This window comes from Cavia porcellus, unplaced genomic scaffold, assembly GCF_034190915.1.
Source record: "Cavia porcellus strain 051 isolate PalLab524CR breed Dunkin Hartley unplaced genomic scaffold, mCavPor4.1 scaffold_6, whole genome shotgun sequence".
NCBI classification, from domain to species: Eukaryota; Metazoa; Chordata; class Mammalia; order Rodentia; family Caviidae; genus Cavia; species Cavia porcellus.
Window position 1 is genome coordinate 43301311 of NW_026947489.1, and position 15180 is coordinate 43316490.

Consider the following 15180-nt stretch of genomic DNA (forward strand, 5'->3'; position numbering starts at 1 on the left):
TCAGATTACAAGATAGAGGCATAAAAAAGTGATCAAACAACGGAAGCACAAACCTATTCCACTGTCTAAGGTTCAAAGTCACTATTTTTTCTTTTAGAGAATTTCATCCCAAAACCAGTTTTGCTGTCAAACTTTAGAAAGTTTTATTGGGACAATATCAGCAGCTCATTTGCTTACCTATTCTCTACGGCTGCTTCTGTCCAACAGTACAGAAAAAGTTGTGTTAGAAGAGTTTCAAAAATGGAGGCTTGCTAGGGGATTGGGCGGAGAGTCTCTCTGGAGAAATCATATTAGATGCTAGAATATGACAACATGGAGAGGGCCAGACAAATGGATAACGATTCTTATTAACCAAGACAACACAGCTGGAGGATTTAAGGTCGTGCTGAGACTGTGATGGCTGATAACGGGAATCTGCAAATCCCGCACCTTTAATGCAGCAAACTGACCAGTGGATCCAAGAGGAAAAGCTATATTGGCTTTTGGTGACTGTTGGAAATTGAGACCCGGGACCCCGTGAACCAGCCAGGGCTGCCCAGCTGCGCCGGAGGAGATTGTGAGAAGCTCTGGAGTTCTGAAGCCAGGCGGGCACCATGCAGTTTTCTGACCGTTTCACGCTGTGTTGGGAATGCAGTGAAGGCAAGCGGCATAGTGTGCAGTAGACTCAAGAGGAAGACCTGCACTGAGTCCTGGTGAGTACTGGGGCCTGGGTCCCACGGCTGCTGTGGATGGCTGGAAGACATCTTGGAGTTGGGCAAAGCTGGCGGCTCAGTGACATCAGACAGTCGCCCCTGGTGTAGAGAGGTCTGGTGGAGGACATCTTGAAAATGGGCAGAGCCCAGTGCCGTATTGGCGTCAGCGACATAGAGAGAACTAGTGGAGAACATCTTGGAATTGGGCAGACCCGCAGTCGCAGTGACATTAAATAGACGCTCCTGGCACAGAGAGGTCTGGAAGAGGACAGCTGGGATTTGGGCAGAGCCCTGTGCCATGGTGACATTAGCCAGCTGCTTCTGGCACAGAGAGAACTGCTGGGGATGAACCAAGCCTCTGGTTGGGACCCAATAAGCATATACAAAATAGTCATGATTTTGTGACACCCACAAAGTACTAAGCCTAATTTGCAGATTGACTGGCACAGAGGCCAGAGGCTAGCCTGCACTGTCCCTGCATCCCTGCTTACCCCAGATAACAGCAAATTGGGGAGGACAGCAAAAACTCAAGTCAACACACTTCTGAAAGCCCTAAGCAATACTGAGAGGGCCAGAGACCCCAGAACACTCCAGTCTGAAAGAAACCAGAAACATGACAAGAGATAGAAATAAAAAATAAAATCTCCAGCTGCCCAACATGAGAAAATAAGCCCAGGAGAAGTAAACACTGAAGAGAACAAGCACAGTAACCATCCAATACTGGACACAGCATCAGCTGAAATAAAAAAATACCTCCATGACCTCATAGATGAATTTAAAGAGGTACTCCTGATCCAAGTGAGGCAAGATAGAAAGAGATTAAAGAAATGACAAGCCTCACCCAAGAGAACACAGATGGAAGAACTGAGGAAATCAGAAAAGAAAGAGAAACTTCTGAAAAAGAATTTAAACATAACTTAGAATACATGAAACAGATCCAAAAAGATTACCAGGAAACTAAAAACTCCATTGAACACTGGCAAAATGCCTTGACAGAAACTAAAGTCAGCCTTTTGAAACTTGAAGAGAGATTTATCATATATGATTGTGAAAGAAAAGACCTCTTAAAAATAACAAGGAACCAGAAAGAAACAATTCAAAGGCTAGAAGATGACAAAAGGATACATAACTTAAGAATAAAGAATGTGAGTGAGGAAGCAGGAGCAACCAAAAATGAAATACAAAGAATATTCACAGATATTTTACAGCAAAATTTCCCATGTATAGCAAAAAAATAATATCCAGATAAAAGAGGCATATAGAACACCAGCTACCTACAACCAAAACAGATCTACACCCAGGCATATAATAATCAAGAGTCCAGAAATCCACCAAAAGAACAGAATATTAAAAGCAGCCAGAGGAAAAAAGCAAATTACCTACAATAGGAAAATTATCAAAATAACAACAGACTTATCAACACAAACTCTTAAATTAAGAAGGGAATGGGGAGAAATATTCCAAGTCCTGAAAAAAAATAATATGCAACCAAGACTCATATACCCATCAAAACTCTCTCTCAAAATTAATGGAGAAATAAGATGCTTCCAAGACAAGGAGGAACTGTGGGAGTTCGTGGCCACCAACCCAACCCTACAGAGAGTGCTGAAGGACATTCCAGAGAAAGAGAAGAAGGGATACCAATATTCCAGCAACAGTGGCAGAGAGGCCTCAATAAATGGGGCAGACAGTGGAATGAGGGAGTAAGGTGGACAAATTATAGCAGTAAAGTGGAGTAGCAGACATGAGGCAGAGACGGTAAGCTATAGGCTTTAGTATAGGTAGCTCTGATACACTACAAAAAAAGGCAGAGATCATTGTTAATAGTGTATCAGGATTTAAAAGTCACAGTAGTCTTATCGCCCTGTTGAGTTTGAATTTAATTTATTCTGGTCTGTCCACTCATATTGGATTTGAGGGCACAGACATCTGACCCAAAAATAGCAGGTTATACCATGGTAACTATCCTTAATTTCCTATTAACTTAAGATGAAATCCTGTACTACTTATATTGTCTTACTATGACTGATCTTATTTGAATCTGATTCATAAGACCGCGGTTTTGCCTTGGCTGATTTTATTTGAATTTGATATGCTTGATAGTATCAACCCTACAAGTAGAGGCAACTACTCTGAAGATGACAAGTTGTAAAAGATATCCATACCAGTATTAATTATTAACAGCTCTCAAGTCCTACAATGTTTTCAAAGTTGTGTTATAATTAAAAATAGCTAGATAATACTATGTTCAACTATATTAAGCACAATGATGTGGACAAGACTATTGAAAATAACAAGAGAAAGCATAGTAACTACGGTAGATCACCTAATATTGTGGTCTTATGTGTCTTTTTCACTGCATGTTTTTCTAGGAATTTGTTTTGCTGTCTTGTTATGATTTGTTTTCCCCTATAATACAGAGAGGATAGATACACATGTAGAAATTCACGCATGAGAAGATTTTTTTAAAAAAGTATTTACGGAACAGATTATATAATGCAATATGTAATGAACAGATACTCTGAAGAAGAGACACTAAGAAAACCAATGCTAATTTTGTAGAATTATGATATAAAATCTAGCAATACTATTATTCACTGATCAGAGTGATATTAGTCTAGTCTCTTAAGTTCAATTTCAGCATATGTAAAGATAAGGACAGCTACTATGAAGAGAATGTTGGCAGAGTCACCATTTGAATGTCATTTTACATACTTTAATTTTGTAACCTAAACAGCTATTTCTAAGATGACAATATGTAATTTATCAACTGGCGATTTCTTACCATTTATTTTTCTGTAATTCTGTATTATTTCTACCCTTTTTTTTTTATCTCCATGTAGTTTTTTTTTTGTTTCTTTCTCTTTAAATAAAAAAAAAAAAAAAAAAAAAAGGAAAAAGTTGTGTTAGAGATTGTATGGCTCACAAGATCAAAAACGTTTAGCAGCTGGTCCTTTACAAAAAAGGTTTTGTCCACTCCTACTTGGCCTAAGTCTTCACTTGGGAAAGGATCTCTAGAGACAACACAAATAGCAACTTTGTATATCTACAGCACAGGTAACAGGATGTAGGCATTGCTTTGTAAATTTACACTTAAGCTTTTAGAATTATACAGAACATTAATAGGATACTATTACAATCTCCATTTTTAGATAAAAAAGCTGAGGCTTGATGAAATAACTTGGTTAAGGCTAACAGGTGGCTAGCTAGGGTCAGATGATCTACTGACATCCAAAGAGAAAAGCACTCCCCTGTATAGAACTTTAAAATAAAACTTAAAAAGAATGTTTTCTAAGTACTTAAATTTGTTGCTAGACAGCTTCCAGTGAGGTTTAAGAGGACATACGTTTTCATGTTACAGACAATATGGCATTAATTAAAGTTTTAATCTTTCTTTATTCATTACAATGAAAAAGCACGATGATCATTTTTCATAGGACAAGCACAAACATGATCTTTATTTTTTTAGAACATAGTTAAAAAAAAATCTTACCTGAAATTTTAAAATGACAGAAATGTGCATATTTACACAACTACTGCTACTGCAATAGTAAAGCTGGCCAAAGTTCACTGAGTTTAAAATAAACGAATTTGAAAACTAACAGCCATTTTTTAGAGGAAAAATGAACATCATAAACACTAAGAACTTTTGTTACCAAGAGGAATGTAGTAACCAACCTGGAATACAACAAAGGGCTAGTTTCTGTAAATACCAATCCAACCCAAATTTAATTAAACTGTATGGTAGAAAAACAAAAAACTCAAAACCAAAACCAGAAAAATATGTATTTTTTTCCCTTCCAAATTCCAGTCCAATGATTTATCAGTGAAGTCAGGAAACTATATGTATCTATCTTCCCTCTCTTCAAAACATCCACAGTACAATTGGGGACATCAGCAAGTAAAAATAAGGGGTTCTGAGACACAAGTAACACAAATCACCTCAGAATGATTACCAGAAATGTAATTCAGTAAGTAGTAATGTAATTCAGTAATTCTGAAAGTAGTGCCCAGATTTGTTGAGAAGATTTAAAAACTGAGCAGCAACCAAAGAAGTTTGAAAGAAAGTAACAATCAAAATCTGTCACAAAAACCACCTGGGCACAGCAGAGGCAATACAATTGGCATCCCACTATTTCAGTTTTGGCAAGTGGATGGTTTACTGCCGCCGCTACAGCCTTTACTGCACTGAGTTTTAGGGCTTCAGGCAGAAGCATCCAACTAGTCCTGTTTGGGGTATGGGTCCATTTCCTGTGCAGGCAACAGAAAGTGATTTATTTGTCCTGCTTGGCTTCTGTTGAGGTAGAAACTTGCTATCTCATCAAAACTCATGCTGAACAGTAGGGAATTCCTCAGGCTTAAGAAGAGGCTTCAACCACTGGGAAGCTACCTGCCTCCTCTACATGACAAACACTGTTATACACACTGTACCAAACATTAAAAAAAAATACTACTTTTTAAAGACAGGTCATTAGACGAAATTCTTAAGTGTTCAAAACTAAAAAAGACATATTCTCTGGAGCAAGTTTTGAGTCTCTCAAGTCACTGTTTTCCAAATTTCAGCCCAGTGACCTGTAGTGAAGTCAGGAGCTTGTAAACTCTCAAGTTTAAGAAACTATCATGGAGCACAAAACTGGAGGAAAGCTCTGAATTAGATACCACATTGGCAGGAATAAGGGATTAACTGCAGAAGCACTTAAGAAATGCTGCGAAGAGCAAATCAGACAGGAACACAAAGTTCACAAATAAGCAGAGTTATGATTTGGTTCCCAGGTCCACGTGCTGAAAATCTGGGTTCTCAGAGTGGCGGTGTGGATGGAATCCTTAAGAGGAAGGGCCTAACAATTAAACCACAAGATTCCATCTTACTCCAGAAAGAATGGCTAGCATCAAGAAATCAAACAACAACAAATGCTGGTGAGGCTGCGGGGAAAAAGAACCCTTAAACACTGTTGGAATGTAAACTAGTACAACCACTATGGAAGTCAGTATGGAGATGCCTTAGAAATCTAATACTAGAAACTCCATTTGATCCAGCTATTTCCCTTCTTAGTATCTTCCTGAAAAAATTAGGTATTATATTACAATGATATATGCACACCCATGTTTAAAGTAGCACAAGCTACATCTTGGAAGCAACCTATATGCCCACCAACAGGGGAATGGATAAAGAAAATGTGGTATTTACACACTACGAAGTACTATCTGTCATAAAGAAAGGTAAGGTTGAGTCATTTATAAGAAAATGGATACACCTTGAGACCAATGTTAAGTAAAATAAATCAGACAAATAAGTTTAAACATTTTATGGTATCTCTTACACAAGAAACCCAAGATATAAATAAACAGCAAAATAAAAAATAATGGGGAGTAAGGAGATGGATCGATTCATAATTTCCAAGCCAGAAGACTGTTACAGAACAATATAAAAACAGAACTCAAAAGATATCAGTGTATACACAGGTATGATCACTGTAATACTGTTTAACTACAAAAATAAACGGCAGACAAAATTTTTATCATAAAGCAATGATGGCGAACTTTTTATAGATGAGAGCCCAAACTGTAACCCAAATCCACTGACTAGCGCAAAGTGCCCACACAGCCTGAATATTGAGGTCTTGGTACAGAACAAATCCATACATTAAATTCTTTTGTCTAAAAAGAAAAATAACGCATATGCCATATATTTGGCAACGAACGTCATAAAAGATTAGTCAAACCAATTATGGCATATTTGTAACATGAAATACTACACACCATTAAAAGGGAGGTAATCAATAAATTCCAATGTGAAGTCTAAAATTCATTTTTATTAAGGAATCTTAAAAAGCAAAGTGCAGAAGTTAAATACATACAAACTGTTTTGACACAGGGTCAACTTTATCGGGCAAGTTAGCCTGAGGCTTTCCACTGACCTCCAATTTGGATTCTCTTGCCTCAGTATTTATATCATTTCTAAGAGGGCAAGAGATGAGTAAGTGTAATGTTAAGAGTGGCTACTGTGTTCACAGGGTTGGGGATGGAGGTCCTCAACCCTTCATTCCTACCTGCTCCATTTTCTAATTTGTTATCTTAACTAGAATTTACTTCTTACAGGTAATGGGAATTATCTAAGTAATTACAGGCTAGTTTTTGCCTTCAGTATACTTTTTTGTCTTAAAAATACAGTACCTCACAGTTTTATATATTAAGGAAAGAAGCCAACTGAGGAAACAGGCATTGAAATATTTTGTTTCATTTTATTCTATTTAATTAAGCTTTATTTTAAAAATAATAAACATTTTATCTTATCATTTAAATTAGTTTTAATTAAAACTTTTAATCACCTGTAGATGTTTAAATAGAAAGATGTTTAAAATCTCAAAGCAAAATACATCTAAGAAAACAATTATGTTCCCTTACTTCATAGTCACAAAGACTAAAAGTGTAGTAGAAAAGTATACTGAACTAAATTTTGCTTATCTCCTAAAGGCATCTATATCTTAATCAACTGGCACTATTTTCTTGCTGGTTCTAGCCTTCTGTAGAAAGCAATACAAAATGATATGATAATAAAAAAAGAGATTACCTACAACTAACAAACACAAGGCAGATTGAATCAGGATCTCTTTAGCTATTTTATTAGGAAAGTGAAAAATGAACCCAATGATTAGTTTTGCAATTTCTCAAGATTTAAGAGTTAATACCTTCATCAGGTTCAAGAGATCCTATCTTCTCACATGGGGCACAACTGCTGCTTTTCAAACCTATCAGAGTGTCAAAGGCAGATGTCATTAGAACTGGGCTGAGAGGGAAAGGAAACCACAGAGAAAGGGAAGTTGGAGACCTGATGTATACTGTTTCACAGCAAGTGAAACAGAAGTACCTGTAAACAAGAGACTACATATACAAACCCACTGGGGACTGTTAAGGGGCCACTTACCAGTACAACTCCTAATCAGCCTCAAGAATAAGGGCTGGTTCTCCAGTCTTTTACAAACCTCATCTCTAAGTAGTCTCAAGGGATTTTTCCCATCCTGTGGTGACTCTTCATTTTAACACTTTCATGCTCAGTGAATTATCTAGCCTCATTGAGAAACGAAGGTTAAGGGGGGAACGCAGTGGTAAACAGCCAAAGAGCTCTGAAGCCAAAGAGCCCACAGCACTGGGTTCAAATCTTAACTTCCCCACTTAAGAGCTTCGTGACACTGCGCAGGCTATTTAATCTCTAGGCAGGTTCTACATCTCCAAAATATCTAAACTCAAGGGGTTACAAATAATGAGAAAGTCCATGAAAGAAATGATACCTGTGTACTATACTCAAGTTTATAAAATCTTAAAAAATATGGTCTCTTTAAAAGTGCTGTTAATGTAAACCATGACCAATAAGGTTCAATAATTTATTTCTTCCTAAGGCAAACAAATATAATTTAATTTTTTCTGGACTATGTCTATTCGCAATTATGAACATAAACTAAAGAAAGTTTACACAAGCTGTCAATCTCTTTATAGACACACCTTGAGCAAAGAGCCACTGGTAGAAATTTAAGTTTACAGAGATGTGTATCTCTGTGCTAATTATTTCCAAAGTGTTACATTTAAAATTAAAAGTAGCTCTTTTCTGAGTCTTTATTCACAGAACTAACTTGTTGTATTTGCCACTTATAAATTCTCCCTCACCCTTTTTTGGTACCAGGAATTGAAATCATGACCTTGTACCACCCAGGCAGGTGCTTGTGCTGCTGTGCTAAACCCCCGGCTCATGAGCCCCTTATTTTCTTAATGTGCTGAGTCTAAGCTATAAGCTCAGAAGCCAGAACTATTTTCAACACAGACTGATAGCATTAAAAAAAAATCCAAAAAACTGTATGTGTATAAGCTTTAGATTCAAACTGCCCTGGTTTAAAATCCGTGTGAAATTAACTTTCCTAGGCCTCAGTGTTCTCATCCTTAAAATGGAAATATTATCTATACTGAAATATTTTGGGAGGGCATGAAAAGTATCTTGCCAAGTGTTTTCTCTTACCTGTCAAACTAAGTTAATCAATCACTTGTTATTATTGCATAACTCACAGCCAAGTTAAAAGTTAAAAAACTTTTTACTACAAACCTTGCATTTAGTGTGAAATGCTCTGGTACCATTTAGAGACACAAAGATGGAAAAGCTTCTGCCCTCCAGAAGCTGAGAGCCTAATGAAGGAGAGGTATGCAAGCAACAGCACAACTGTTTGATACATGCCAGTAAAGCAGCAGTGCTCCATCTGAAGTGGAAATGTTATTCTGCAAGAGGTGATATTTACTCTCAGAGGATTAACAGGCACTCATCAGCTTGGGGGCCAAGGACAGAGGGGGAAGACTTAAGAAGGAGGAAAGAACACACAGATGACCTACAGCAGAGCATGGTAGGTTCTGGAGTCGGGGTTTCCAGAAAGGTGAGAGACACAAGTTGTGACCACACCAATGCTGCCAGTTTGCTGAACCAAGGAGAAGGTGGCCCATGTTAAATAAGTAATTAGACACACAAAGGTATCTTAAGGACAGTGAAAGAGGCTCCTTGAGAAAAAAGGTGACACTGTACGTTTGCATTCACATTATACCAAAATTCTCGCAGCTAAACTAGATTGGGAGAATTGCAGTCAAAGAAAACACATCCCAGCTTATAAAGCAACAACTCTAACCTAAAGTAATTGTGAGGGCCAGATGAGAGTCTAAGAAGGTAGTCTTGACGACTCTATGAAATCTAGGAAAATGCCCCAAAGTCTAGTGTGGCTAAGTGGTTGGGTCATGAGGTCCTAAGTTAAAATGGAGACAAAAGGAACGAGCAGTTCTGACGGAATACAGTGAGCTTAATGTGGAATTTTATCAGTGATAACCATTAGATAGTCTTACCAGAATTGATGCCAATGACAGAAACTAACATTAAGGTGGAAATGGAAGACAAAGGCAAAAACAATGTCATTCAGAGGCGGCATACAGACGACAAATGGGGCAATGAGTAATTTATGGTAGCTACCTATGACACTTCTCCATTTTTAGCTTTCATTTTTTTCAGCTTGACAACCAAATGGTCTCTTTTGATTTGCATACTACTTTAAGTCTGTGAGATTTTTCACACAGATGTGCTAGGCAAAGTTTCCTAAACCTTGTGCCCAGCTTCCTTAGCATCATCTCAGAGCTTGATGTCCAATACAAACAGATGAATGAACTCAACATGGCCTTAAGTTCAGTCAGCCAAGAAGCCAAAATGCGGTACTGAAAGACTCTAAAATTGCCTCAGTTATCCGTTCACATTGTACATAAACATTTAATACATAGCAGTCTAAATTTTTCTCCACATGCTGCTTTTTTTCCTTTAAAAATATGCAGTTTTGAAATGACTTTTTAGAGTTCAAAAACGTAAACTCAACAACTAAAGACTATCCACACTTCAGGTTTCTATAGCAAAGTCAGGTGCAAGACAATACAATTACTGAGTTTTTTAATTGTCAGCTTAAAAAAATACTAAATGTGAAAATCTCACAAAAGTACAGAGTATCTGATACTCACTACTAAGAAGGAAAACTAGCCCACATATTTCTTCAGTGCTTTCTCTGTACACACTTGGTATACACGACATAAACTCAAAAGTGAATGGTCACATATTGGTGGGTGGATCAAGTGAGCTGGCGAGTAAGTACACACAACTGCTGCTGGGCAAAAGAAACTATCAAAGACTTTAATGTGAAGAGGACTAAAAAGGCAGCTTGGCCAGTATTTGTCAGTCTGCTTGTTTTTATTAGCACGATTATTTCTCAGCAAAGTAAAAGAGATTTTAAGAGGTCCATTACTCAATAAAAACTAAGAAAAGAAAACGCTCCACGATCCACTTACATGATTACATTACACTCCAATCTTCATGGCCAATTTCTCAATACTTCCTTTTACTACTTGTCTCTTCCTCTCCCGTACCTCCTTTTTGTTAATGACAGAGGCAATATGGTAGTCAGGGGAAAAAAGTCAAACTGAACATTAACTTCGTGTTTAATAATACCTGAAACTAAATTTAACTAATCTACTTTATTAGCATGCAATTTTACATAAATGTTTTTGAGGGACTGAGAACTGTTTGTGTACAACTGATCTGCCTGCCCGTGGGTCGTGGGAATGTTCTAGTAAAAATTTTCCACTATATACTTTCATAGTTCTGTTTTAGATTATGGGAGACTGTATGGACCTAAAAAGCTTTAGTTCTAGAGTCAGCAGTTTAGTTCTAGCTTCATCATACACAATCTCTGGACCTCTGGATACCTTTCTTAGCACCTTCCATAATAGTTCTTTTATTTGTACAATAGACTAATAATGGTTTATTTCACAAGTCCCAAGAAAATATATAATGTTACCAGGACGACACCCTGTGCTATTTTTACTGTTGTACATTCAGTTAGTATCTATCAACTTACAGTATTTCTAACAGCCTAGGTTCTGCCGTGGTAGGAAAGCTAAAGGCCACTCTATACATTAAAAGAGGCATTACTCCAAGCTTCAATCTTCCACTAGCTAAAAAGGCAGTGATCAGAAGGCAGCCAGTCCTAAAAACCACTGAAAATAACAACTAAGTTGATCAAACATGCACAAAAAGTCTAAATTGTAATGGTATTAAACAGAGAAACAACTATGAGCAGTGCGCCTCGCGCAATCCCGTAAGTTTTAAGAAACTCTTTCTGTTTCCTAACACTGACCAATAGTCATATTCTTTGAAGAACTGGAATCTAGACGGTTTCTCACACTTTTATAAGGTAGGCAAGATATCCTAAATAGTTATGTCATAAAATTATACTTTTGTTTTGGAAGCTACACTAAAAAAAATTAACCTTTCATTCAAATCACACTGAATTCTCGCATTTCATTTCACTATTCAAAGACTGCCAAGCTTGGAACCTTTAACCTAATCATTTCATCACAAAGGGAACTGTTTTGTATTTTGGGCACGGCTTTGAGTTTGGTTTTTTCATTCGGGATTTTACTCTCGAATATACTGTGATTAAAAGGTATTATTTATTAAGCATGTGAGCCCTTCATACCATATCGAGCAACATCTTACTAGATGTTGTAACCAAAGTTAACGTGCTATTTGAAAAGCTATTCAAGATTTTTAAAACACTCGGATACCAACGGACGCTTTTTACCACGAAGCAAATGTGTATTTACTGTGGTGGGGAGAGGAAGAAGGCCACACCCAAAGCCAAGCCTGCACAGTGAAGTGACACGAAGTTTCAACACGTTTTAAACTATTGCTATTTTCGGTCCTCTGTACACAGTTCATACATTCTTTAAAATCCTATCAGACCCCAAGCGAAAGGAAACGTTCCTCTGATATTAATTACTCAGGTGGCTTCATTTAGTAACCGTAAAGTCCAAGACAGAGAATTACATCATTCGAAGAAAAATTTAAATAACCCTGGTGTAGAAAGAGGGCCTAATTCAAACGCTCAGCGCCTGGAAGAGTCTCGGTCAAAGCAGTTACCACCTCCTCTCCCCGGGGCAAGAAGGAAGCGGCCTGGTGGGACCAAAGCAGTCTTGGGCAGGAGACAGGGACCCTCCTGTCCTGTGGATCCCAGGTCCCCCGTCCTCCCTGCTCACCTTGGCCACGTAGTCCTTCACCTCGTCCAGATCTCCGTTCTTCAGGGCCCACATGAACTCCTTGTCGCACATCACTGCAGCTGGCAGGCCGGGTGGCCGGGCAGGGCACGGCGGCGGAGGCGGCAGCACGAGCGGAGCCGGCCAGCTAGAAGGCGAGGAGCGGGGAGGCGCGCGGGCCGCCGGGCGGGCAAGGTCTTTGGCTAGGGCGACCTCTGGGGCGGGAGAAAGAAAGTTCTTTCGCGGCCACCGGGCCCTGCACAAGAGGTTCCGCCCGGCGGAGGCGAAGCAGCAGGGCTTACACTTCCGGTTCACTCCCCGCTAGGGCCCGCCCCCAACTTCCGCTTCCTCTTCCCCTGGGAGGAAGGTGGGGCTGCTGACCCGGCTTCCACCGCCCTCACTGGAGCTCTCCTGTGCGCAGGCTCAGTGGCCAGGCTGGCAGGAGCCGTGGGAGGGGGAGTCCGGAGCGCCCGAGTGGGCGGGGCGGGCGGACGGGAGTAGGAACTCCCTGTGCGTAAATTTGAAAATTAGTTAAAAGAATATTGGAAGGCATCTAGCTCATCTAAAAATTTCCCAGTATTTAATTTGGATTGCTTCGCCCATTTTCTTTCCTGCCTGCCTTCCTCCTTTTCTCTTTCCCTATTTTCTTCGTTTCCTCGTTTCAAACCGTTTAAAAAATTCCACATCGAGAATTTTTAAAATGTAAATTGCACTAGATGTTTGTGCGCTGCTTTGTGAAATCAAACTGGATTCCTAGTCCTGCATGTCATTTGCTGGTCAGGGAAATGAATTCTTTGTTTCCTTCCTCCTCCTCCTCTTTTCTCTCCTTTATCCTCTCAGCCTCCCTTTTGCTATAGGGGACATAATATAATTCCCAGCCTGCTAGACGTCAAATACAATAAGTTAGTGTTCCCCAAATTTCAAGAATCAATTCTAAGGAAGAACAAAGGTAACAATAGGAAAAATTTATTGAGAAAGATAGCTTCTGAGAGCTAGACAGGACCTGAAGGTAGGTTGTCAAAGGACCCGCTTCATAAAGGAAGTTTTATAGAGCAAAATTACGAGGTGGGTACAATGTGGGTCGAAAGTATAATCAACCAATAAGAATACAAGTATAGCCTATTAAGTAATTGATCCAATGGGGAAGCATGTTACATAAGAAGTGTACATGAAGGAATAAGTATCTTAGGAAGACATGGATCAGGGGGTCCTGGTCACCCACCTAGGTGGCCGATAATTATCTAGGCTTTTCTGAATCAGGTAATACCAGTTATAGCATAATCTTTAATCTATTGCTTATCCCTTGGGGAGGCATGGAGGCCTGGTCATTCCACTTTATCTTGATGCCTGGCTTTTGGCAGATATGCTGTAATGTGTTCTCATCCTCTACACTGGACTCCTTGAGGGTCTGCTCTGTCTGACTACCTATAATACAGAATTTCTACGTAACTTAGGTCTCTCATAATATTTCTTCTCTTCCTTCCTTCCTTCTTCTTTGCTTTCCTTCTTTCCTTATCCCTTTCCTCACTCCCTTCCTTCTCTCCTTTCCTCCTCTCTTTCTCCCTCCATCCTTTCTTCTTTCCTTCTCTATGCAGTATTCTTCAGATTCTATGCTCTGCTAAGCAGCCAGAAGATAGTAAAAGGATAGAAGAAAGCAATTCCTTCCCTCAAGGAAATCTTCAATACTTAAAGCAACAATGTGAATTTAGTACTGTCTTAATACCACGTATAATATTTGGTGATGTGAATAACTTGAGGATATGGTAGGGAAAACAAAACAACAAACCACAAACAAACTCAGCTCTCTGACCAGAAAATGACATTCAATACTAGAAATTCAGCTTAATTCCAGAAAAAGTAAAGTTACCCGGTATACCTTATGTTTTAAAGTGCATGCCTCTGTGTAGGAGTGTGTGTGTGTGTGTGTTTGTGTGTAGTGAGTTGAAGCTTCATTACCATTCCAGTGAGACAGTTCTGTTCTTCTTGATACAAAACCTTGGAGCACATCAACCATGTGACTTGTACCTTATAATCTTAATTATTCAGACTTGCACATGTGAACACAGAGAGATCCAATGACAACTGTTTATGGCTAACAAAACAAGTTGCTTCACTACTGTTGCCACATATGTAGGAATCTGAAAACACACCATCTAGAACTCACTCTCATTAATTATATGTCATGTTGAGCCTGTTATTTAACTGCTGCCTGCTTCAGAGTTGTACATGTATAAAATAGAGATAATAATATTGTTCAGTAAGTGTATTTTGCTGTTTAGTAATAATGGATACAGGTTTTGAATAAAAAGAAAAAAACCTCTAAATATTTAACAATTACCTATATTGTTATTCTGCTAATTTTACTTCCTGCTGTAATATCTCCCAAGGGGTGAATACCATGCCAAGCCATGTCACTGGTCTGCTAGAACATGCAAGAAAAGTGATCCTAACTCCAGCATCAATGAAGACTTAAGTTTAAAGTAAAAGAAGACAATTTATTTGAAGGTAGGGGGAAAGCAGGAAGAAGAGGAGAGAGAGATAGGCAGACAGAGAGAGGGAAAGCAAGACTCTACTCTGTGTATTAAAAAGGATATATTCCTGGATTTCTTCTCTGCAGCTCCTTGTTGTTGTTGTTGTTTTGTTTTTTGAGAACCTTATCCCATGTAGGCTCCTGGAATCTGATTGGCTCCCGGGCTGTTTTTGACCCTCCCCTTGAATTTCTTCTGGTCCTATGACCTTTCCTGTTATTTGGGTGGAGGCCCGGATTATGAGTGGGAGATTTAGGGAATGGTAGTTTGGATTTAAAAATTAAGTAAAGGTGTTATATTGATCTCTGTATTTGGGACCTTCCTGAGTTTAGTTTCTTTGCCTTTGTTTTTCTGATTGCTTG

The 15180-nt window shown here is 38.8% G+C and overlaps 1 protein-coding gene across 1 annotated transcript in view; it reads right to left on the bottom strand.

Moving 5' to 3' along the window:
* Mtpn (myotrophin) overlaps nucleotides 1–12616 on the bottom strand; it is a 37369-nt gene extending 24753 nt beyond the window's left edge. The window contains exon 1 of the mRNA XM_003475529.5: nucleotides 12294–12616. Coding sequence (XP_003475577.1) covers nucleotides 12294–12365 — 72 coding nt within the window. The 5' untranslated portion in view covers nucleotides 12366–12616. The remainder of the gene's footprint in view (nucleotides 1–12293) is intronic.
* Between the last annotated feature and the right edge of the window lie 2564 nt (nucleotides 12617–15180).